The sequence below is a fragment of the Perca fluviatilis genome, chromosome 15 (assembly GCF_010015445.1).
Source record: "Perca fluviatilis chromosome 15, GENO_Pfluv_1.0, whole genome shotgun sequence".
Lineage (NCBI taxonomy): Eukaryota > Metazoa > Chordata > Actinopteri > Perciformes > Percidae > Perca > Perca fluviatilis.
In genome coordinates, this window is record NC_053126.1 from 22,410,260 (window position 1) to 22,419,236 (window position 8,977).

The 8,977-nt window shown below is 42.9% G+C and overlaps 1 protein-coding gene and 2 non-coding genes across 3 annotated transcripts; all 3 read left to right on the forward strand.

Moving 5' to 3' along the window:
• Positions 1-466: 466 nt before the first annotated feature.
• rpl3 (ribosomal protein L3) lies at positions 467-3,843 on the forward strand. The gene is given in 8 exon segments (XM_039825554.1): positions 467-600; positions 1,182-1,374; positions 1,636-1,804; positions 2,147-2,282; positions 2,496-2,682; positions 2,771-3,033; positions 3,125-3,283; positions 3,722-3,843. Coding segments are annotated over 8 exon segments (1,155 nt in total). The 5' UTR covers positions 467-597; the 3' UTR covers positions 3,767-3,843.
• Positions 2,327-2,418, forward strand: LOC120575513. The gene has a single exon (XR_005642004.1). It is a non-coding gene; the product is annotated as a small nucleolar RNA U83B (small nucleolar RNA).
• On the forward strand, positions 3,507-3,638 carry LOC120575511. The gene has a single exon (XR_005642002.1). It is a non-coding gene; the product is annotated as a small nucleolar RNA SNORA54 (small nucleolar RNA).
• Positions 3,844-8,977: the final 5,134 nt, after the last annotated feature.

Here is an 8,977-nt window from a genome sequence, read left to right on the forward strand (position 1 = left end):
TAGTTGTGATTGAGAAAGGGTATTTAATATATTGTACATGGACAAAGACAAAATACACAAAACAAACACCAAATTGTACATTTTCTCAAATTCACACACAAGTTCAAAGACAGTTGTCCACCTCTGTAGACAATAATTTTGTATTTTTAAAATGTAAAACTCGCTCATATTGTTTCCTAACTAAATGATGTTAAATACAGTATAAAGGCATAGATAAGATGTACAGCACTTGAATTTGCAAATCAGAAATATTAAATTAAAATACGGATCTCCTTTTGTACTGTCTAAGTAAAAAATAAACATTTAAATATAAATATTTGTTTGGTCAATTATTGTGCAGATACTTTGTAGCAGCGCCGTATATTACAGACGGCTCTGCTTTGTAGTAGCGCCCTATATAAAGGGCACTACTTTGTAGCGCTGAACAGTGAGATCTAGTGGCTGCCGAATACATCTACAGGGTGAAATAAATACCGGGGGCAGGCACATTGACATTGGGGGCAGAGCGTCTTTGAGGATAGTCTCGCGATATTTGCTTGTGTATATATACAAGGTGTTTCCCTTCTCAAGGCCTCTTTGAATCGGATTGGAGACAAAATGGTAAGCGAGTTCGACTCACAGCGGAGAATCTGTCTCACATCTGAGGCATCCTTTACATTAGAATAATGCCAGATACTCAGATTACTGCAATGGAATGTTTTTATTAATATCTTAAACAGATTACGTGACATTTCGGTCCGTTATTGCAGTTTTTGGTGATTCAAACGTAACCATACCGGCAGCTCAGGATCCAAAATGTCAACCTGACATAGGCCGCCGTTAATTTCCAAGTAACTTTCTTAGGTTAAACACTGATTGCATATAATCTAGTTTTATTTATGCATTTTCTGGCTACTGAGAGTTTACGGTTTCTCGTTGTTTTAAAGTCAGTTTTTACAACCGTGCAAACACTAACTTTAGCTAGCTAGCCATGCTAACAACGTGGTGAACTCCTGTTCCCTTGCATTAACATAAGTTACCTCAGCTTTTAAATTGAGTACCATTGTGCAACTAACTACGTAACTTCACGTCCATGCTATATTCGCTACCCACTATACTAACGTTATGTTGTAGTTAGATAGCACTTGAACATCGTGGTTAGCTTATCAAATGGACTAGCTAAATGTTTCTTCCCTCCACAGTCTCACCGTAAATTTTCGGCTCCGCGCCACGGATCTTTGGGCTTCTTGCCCCGCAAGAGGAGTCGTCGTCACCGTGGTAAGGCCAAGAGCTTCCCCAAGGATGACCCCAGCAAGCCCGTGCACCTGACTGCCTTCCTGGGCTATAAGGCCGGCATGACTCACATCGTCCGCGAGGTTGACAGACCTGGCTCAAGTGAGTGGAATGACTTCTTATAAACTGATATGCATAAGTATCTTTAAGGTTGTGTATGGGGTAGTGTATAATGTATGGTGTTCTGCCTATGATGAGTCTCTCGACGGGCGGACATAATGGGGTTAAACTCCTTGCTGAATGTCGAGCACTGAGCGCAGTCTATACCATGAAATGGTTCACATAACGTGGTTTGAAAAGTTCAGAGCGTTTGAATATATAAAGTTTAACGGTCTTTTTTTTTTTTTTTTTTTTCTTCTGCAGAGGTGAACAAGAAAGAAGTGGTTGAGGCTGTGACCATTGTGGAGACGCCACCCATGATTGTTGTTGGAGTTGTGGGTTACGTCGAAACACCCAGAGGCCTGCGTTCCTTCAAGACCATCTTCGCTGAGCACGTCAGTGATGAGTGCAAGCGTCGGTTCTACAAGAACTGGTGAGATGCTATACAGTTACTTCTACTAGTGTTTGAAGCAGGTGTTGGTTGCACAGTGGAAATTTTAAATATTTGCATTTTCACTGAGTGAGTCTAACATTACGGTGGCCCCTGTGGCAGCTCCGCTCAGGTGCCATGTGCCCTGATGAGCTCCGGGCTCCTCTGGCCAGTGGAAAGAGCTTCTTAGAAACTGTGCCATGAGCCGAAATCATTAGCTGATGCAGCATCCCTGTCCGCATGGAGGGGAGGGCGAGAAGCTATGCACAGTGTTCTTCCGCTAGCCCTTTGGGGTTATGAAGGACCTGTGCCAACCTATGTCCTCTCTGCACTGTGTGCTCTCAGGTACAAGTCCAAGAAGAAGGCCTTCACAAAGTACTGCAAGAAATGGCAGGATGATGATGGCAAGAAGCAGCTGGAGAAGGACTTTGCTTCCATGAAGAAGTACTGCCAGGTCATCCGTATCATTGCCCACACACAGGTTAGCATGTTTATTAGATTACCAATGAGTGAGGTTTACTGGTTGTCTGTCTGTGATGAGACCACGGATCTTGCGTCAGGCATGGCGCCCGACTTATATGAGGATACCTTCCATGCTGCCTTCCTTCTGAGACTACACAGCTGAACTACTCACTGTACAGGTTAATTATGTTGTGGATATTTTCTCTGTTCTCATTGAATTATATCTGTGCAGATGCGTCTGCTGCCCCTGGCGCAGAAGAAGTCTCACCTGATGGAGGTGCAGCTGAACGGTGGCAACATCTCTGACAAGGTGGACTGGGCCCGTGAGAAGTTGGAGCAGGCCGTCCCTATCAACACAGTCTTCACTCAGGACGAGATGATCGACGTGATTGGTATCACAAAGGGTCACGGATACAAGGGTAAAAGCAGCTATATTTAAGTTGTCACATGCACTTTTGGTTAAATCTGTATTTAGTCTGGACTCTAACAAACCTCTTATCCTCCCAGGTGTCACCAGCCGATGGCACACAAAGAAGCTTCCCCGTAAAACCCATCGTGGTCTGCGTAAGGTGGCCTGTATCGGAGCCTGGCATCCTGCCCGTGTGGCCTTCTCTGTGGCCCGTGCTGGTCAGAAGGGCTACCACCACCGTACAGAGATCAACAAGAAGATCTACAAGATTGGCCAGGGCTACCACACAAAGGATGGAAAGCTGGTGAAGAACAATGCCTCCACTGAATATGATCTGTCCAACAAGAGCATCAACCCCCTGGTAAGTGACAGCCATGCAACCTGTACTTTTGTTGATGCCATCTTGCCTTGAAGTGGAAGATCTGACCCCCCCCCCTCTCATTTCTTTAAAGGGTGGATTCGTTCACTATGGAGATGTGACCAATGATTTTATCATGGTGAGAGTCAATGGTGCGTTTGATAAATAATCAATCAGCCTCAAGTTCATCGACACAACCTCCAAGTTCGGTCACGGACGCTTCCAGACTGTGGAGGAAAAGAAGGCATTCATGGTAAGACTTTGTACTGAGACACTTTTTCTTTTTCTTTTTTTCCAAAGATCTTAAACTTATTGAGACTTGTCCATTTTTTTAGATCAATTTGAGATGCACTTTTCTATCACACTCAACACTTATTCTTAACTAATCCTCAAATGGGATGTAGCATTACCACACAGAGCTAAAGATACATTTAAAACTGTCACTATTTTATACAGCCTGCATGTTTACAGTTTTTCCGCACTGTTCGTAACCTGGTTCAGTCTCAGTATGAACTCTGGGTTCCATTCCAGTGCCATAGTGAATTCCAGTGAGGCAGGGGAGCAGTGCCTCTTTGTGCTCGCTCCCTGTTCACTCTCTGGGAACATTTGGCTGCTTTGAGCCAGTCCATGGACTACATGTGCAGTAGACTAACTGCATAAAACTAATCTTGTCCTGTTTCTCATCTCACAGGGACCACTCAAGAAGGACCGTATCACCAAGGAAGAAACTGCTTGAAGTCTACAACAAAAGGCTCTGCTGCATTGACTGTCATTACTGTTGTGCAGTTATTTAATAAAAACAAACTCAAAGAATTTGTCTTGTCAATTTAAAAGCATATTATACAAACTAAGATGTGTAGGCTTATGGTCATAGGAAGCAGAGATGGGGGGGGGGTGGAAATGTGGTCAGCTGGTTGTGTTGTAGATAAAACTTGAGTCAGCAGGTTGATACTTCATTTATTTGGCACACTTAACTGATGGCTTACAAAAAGTAAGACCTTAATAACTTGAGTCAATACAAACTGGCTGAAAGTTGCCCACTGAATTTGTAACAATTGGGTCTGTTGGCATTTGTAGTGCTTTGTCTTAAAAGCACAAAATGAATTTCAGTGGTAGAGGTATGTAGTCATAAGAAGTAATGGCACTGGATTGCAGATGAATTAAATTGTCTTGTGGTGACCTATGGAAGCACTATAAACTGAATTTCAGCTAATACTTTTAGGTCTAAGATCTTAGTGTGTAAAGTTGGTAAATGTAGAGATACAATATTTCCCTCAGAGGTATAGTAGTTATAATGTAGCATGAAAGTACTCAACTGAACAAGTACCTCAAATGTGTACTGGTACACAGTACTTGAGTAAATGTACACAGTTACTATGAGCTTGTAACGTGCTCTTGTAACGTCCAGCCTCCTGTATGGCAGTTTAAAAGCTCAACATCAGCTGCGTTGAGAGCAGCTACCTATGCAGAACTGATGGACAGTAAGACACTTAGTTTAGCTAACATTGCATGTTTTAACTGGCTATATGTGTCCTTGAGCTGTAAGGCTTGTATTAGGCTGACATGAGAACTCTAGCAGTCACAGTACAGTAATTAAGGCCCAACATCATCCATTCTGGCTCATCACTGCCAAAACTAAAACCTCCACTTCAGCAGGTTATGAGAAAGACCCTGAGGGGGCTCCACAGGCCATTTAGATGTCCTGCAAAACGCCTCTCTGAGACATATCTGCATAATATTCAGCACTCTTAGCAGAAATGTGGATTTCCTGTAAGGATTTTCAAGGTCCCACCTTCTTTCCATTAACCTACAGTCGAGGGAGTTGAAGCACAATTGTTCTCCGTTGAGCAACATTTCAAGAGTTTGAGATTTTCTCTACCAAAGCAGAACATAATCCTCTAAAGGATATTGTGATAAACTGAGCCCTGAAAAGAAGTTGTACCTGTAGAGCAGCGGGAGAAAGAAGCAGGGTGAAGCCCCATGTCACAGTGGCCAGAGGACAGTCATGGAGATGGCTTTGCCGTTACATAATAACCTCCAGAAGCGCTGGCCTCTGCCCTGCTGCAGTTCAAAGCTCTCACACAGCCCTGCTTTACATAATGCCCCCTCTGCTGAATGGGACCGTTAACAGTGCAGAAGTATGCCATTAATTGCTCCCTCTGTCCCATTCAGGTGAGGTTGGGTGTCCCAGCAGGCGCTCTCTTTATGACCCCGTACATCTGCCCAAACAGCATTTCTGTGCACTTTTCATAAAGGCCTGTCCGTACCATTTCCCCCTATTAGTTCAGTCCTCCATCATCTTAAATGAGCTCTCCTCAGAGCCAGAGACTAATGAAGCAGGGGAAGGGGGCCAGACTGGGGGCACACCTTTCAAAGAAAGGGGGCACATTTAAAAATGAGTAAAGATGCTAAGCCTCAAATTGAAAGTGCTGATTCTTGGCACTAATAAACTGTACATTTTGAATAGTTACATTGTTTATTCAGTGTAATAAATGAATAAACAACTTTTAAGCAACATTGTGTAACATTGGTACTTTTTTGCGATTCGGCGCCCGTACAGTTTCAGAATGAAATTCACTTCTGTCGTAAATATGGACAGCTGTACACGTGCACTGGATTAAATTACTCATGATCAAAAACTAGCCTTTCTAACACAACCACACATCAAGCAAATGCAACAGCACAAGACATATCATATGGGTTCAAATAAGGGTCATTAGCCTACAAATTTGGGCTTGTAAAAAAGTTTTTTCTGTACAATTACAATTATTGTTTAAAAAGTTTTGTAGCTGTAGAATTATTTTGTCAACGTGTAGTAAAGTTTTGTAGCTGTAGAATTATTTTGTGAATGTGTAAATCAAATTTGTGAAGGAATATTTTCAACAGTGATGTTTCACAAAGTCTGAGCGACGGACACACAAATTTCCTATGTTCGTGTGCGACACTGAAGTTACAAGCACAAGGCATGATTTACAAGTACGAATTTTGAGCACGCCCACTGACCATCCAATCAGAGGTAAAATCAAACTGTCCAATCAGGGGGGCTGCTCTTGTCACTCAGTCCGTCTGTAACATGCTGGAATCAACCATCAACACGGGAGCGAGCTGACTCTTCAGGGACACAGGTGAGTTAATTACACGTGTTAGCACAGAAATACCAGTAACGTTTTTAAAATGGTAACTAGATATATCAAGACAGCTGTGCGTGCGTCCTGGGGTTACTTAACTTGCACATATTAGTTTGGTGTGGTGTGCTCGTTGCTAATGTCCAGAGCCATAAAGATAGTAGTAGTTGCGACACTCTTTGATCTCGCTAGCTGGGTGGTCACGTGGTTCATGTAGGCCAAATGCTGCGTTCATGCCACCTCGGAATAACAGGCACCGCCCCCCTGGTTACGTTGTTTTTCCCAAGGGGGTAAGCTTCGCTTCAGAACTCGAGCCATCTATGGCGCCATTTTGTTGCTACCTGGCCATCACCTCCTGTTAGCATTCCGCTGACCGCCATTTTTTTTTTTACGTCACTTGACTACGAATAACTTTACATCTGAAGCGTTTAAAGACGTTTAGTTAAGCATGTAAAAGATCGGGAACAAAGAAAACACAATGTTTAACGTTAGTGAATATTTTAGACAATGAAAACGGCGAGTTCATGAGTTCACCACTTGTAAGAGCCACGAGAGATAAGCTCATGAACGAGCATGTTGCTACCGGTTGCTACGACAACACAACACAAACAAATTGTTGCTAGTGCGCGTGTCCACCGTGACGTCATGGGCCAAGAATGCGGAAAAGCCGAGCTCCATGTTGTCTTCAAGGGGGTAAGCTTTGCTTCAGAACTCGAACCTCCTATGGCGCCATTTTGTTGCTACCTGGCCATCACCTCCCGTTAGCATTCCACTGACTAGCATTCATTTTGGCGCCACTTGACAGCGAATAACTTTACATCTGAAGCGTTTAAAGACTCTATTTGTCCGTTGTTTATTTCTAAAGAAACACGACAATGTATAAAAGGCTCCATTACCTTGTACCTCACGTTATGGCTCTGTAGCAGACGTTTTTGTAAAAATAGGCTAACGATTGTGTCACATAGTAGAGGAATTACCGTATAGTACAGGATAAGCTTGCAGGCAGTTTGGCTTACATGAGCTGTTAAGGATTAATTACTAATGTTAACTAGCATTTTCGTTAGCAATAATTAGCCTGTGCCTATGTTATCTCCTTACATATACCTACACTCTCCTTCTCTGTTAGATTGGGAATGATTGAGATTTCTCTTGGCACAGCTACCAGAAGACTTCCAACTTTCAGACACATTGCTCACGTCACATTTACGTCGTCTCTCTCAGTTGGAGGCTGCGCAGTAAAGCAAGGTATCACCGGAAAAGTGCTTCTAATAGCCTTCACTGGTCTCCGTCCAGAGCAACGGGGTCTGTTGGTCCATTATATACTGTCTATGGTTGTCTTAATGCGCTTTTGAGCACTCTCATTGGAACGTACGGGGCTTCCCGCCGAACACTGTATCCAGTTCTCCTAATACATCCATGGGTCTGTTGGTCCATTATATACTGTCTATGGTTTTTCCGACAGGCAGCGTTCACATGGTCGGGATGCGTGTTCTTCTTCTTCTGTTATATTGGCGTTTGGCATAACAACTTGTTGCATGACTGCCACCAACGGTTGGCCGTAGCCTAGAGCATCAGGTGTGTGAAAACATGTAGGCCACAATAACAAAAGATTTTCTGCTGTTTTCTTATGCAGGCATCCAAACAGCACATCGTCAGGTGTTTGTTTGTGTTATCTGCAGGACAACGAACGGGAAAAGACACGGATAAGGTGTTGTTTTTTTATACATAGGCGTATTTATGAATACTTTTAAACATGTTATGTCTGTGTATGTTTCTTGGCAGAGGCATTTGTCCACAATAAACAGGTTATTGTCATTGAAATATGTTCAGTGAACCAAAGTTGCCTCCATCAAACGTCAAACACGTCACCAACTGGGAAACTCGGTTATCAAAATCCAGCCCGAGTTTCCCACCTCTGATTCCCACAGGACGTTACGTGAATGGTGACGTTTTCACTCGGAAAAACGTTTTTACGATGTCCATGAACGCACGGTAAGCCTGTATAGTTCCAAATAGAGAGTGTGGCCAACTCAAATCATGGGCCCCGTATTGGATACCAACGAGATGACTCTACAGTGTAACCCTATGGGGTGAATATGTTATCTTGAAATAAATCGCTTATTTTCACCATAAACAGGCATATACATGTTATTATTAACGTTTGTCAATATGTAAAAGGCCCTTAGCCTACGGAAATATTCCAGTGTATATTTGCCTTCTATATCGTAAATGGGCCTAAAAAAAATGCCCATTGTAGTGAGTGACCACATCATAAGTCTGAGCAGTGTTTACCTTTCTAATGTCTGCTAGCATATAGGCTAACTATAGTTAGCTTTGTGTTTAACACATAGACAGTATATAAACTGGACCAACAGATCCCGTTGCTCTGGACGGAGACCAGTGAAGGATATTAGAAGCACTTTTCCGGTGAGCACTGAGCGTTACTGCACAGCCTCCAACTGAGAGAGACGCGTGATGTGACGTGAGCAACCTGTCTGAAAGTTGGAAGTCTTCTGGTAGCTGTGCCAAGAGAAATGTCAATCATTCCGAATCTTGCAGAGATGGAGGGCATAGGTATATGTAAGGAGATAACATGGGCACAGGCTAATTATTGCTAACTGAAATGCTATACATTATACATTAATTAAACTTAAATAGCTAATGTAAGTCGAAACTGCCCGCAAGCTTCTCCTGTACTATACGGTAATTCCTCTACTATGCGACAGTAAGTCACTTGGTTATGACACAATCGTTAGCCTATTTTTACAAAAACGTCTGATACGGAGCCATAACGTGAGATACAAGGTAATGGAGCCTTTTAT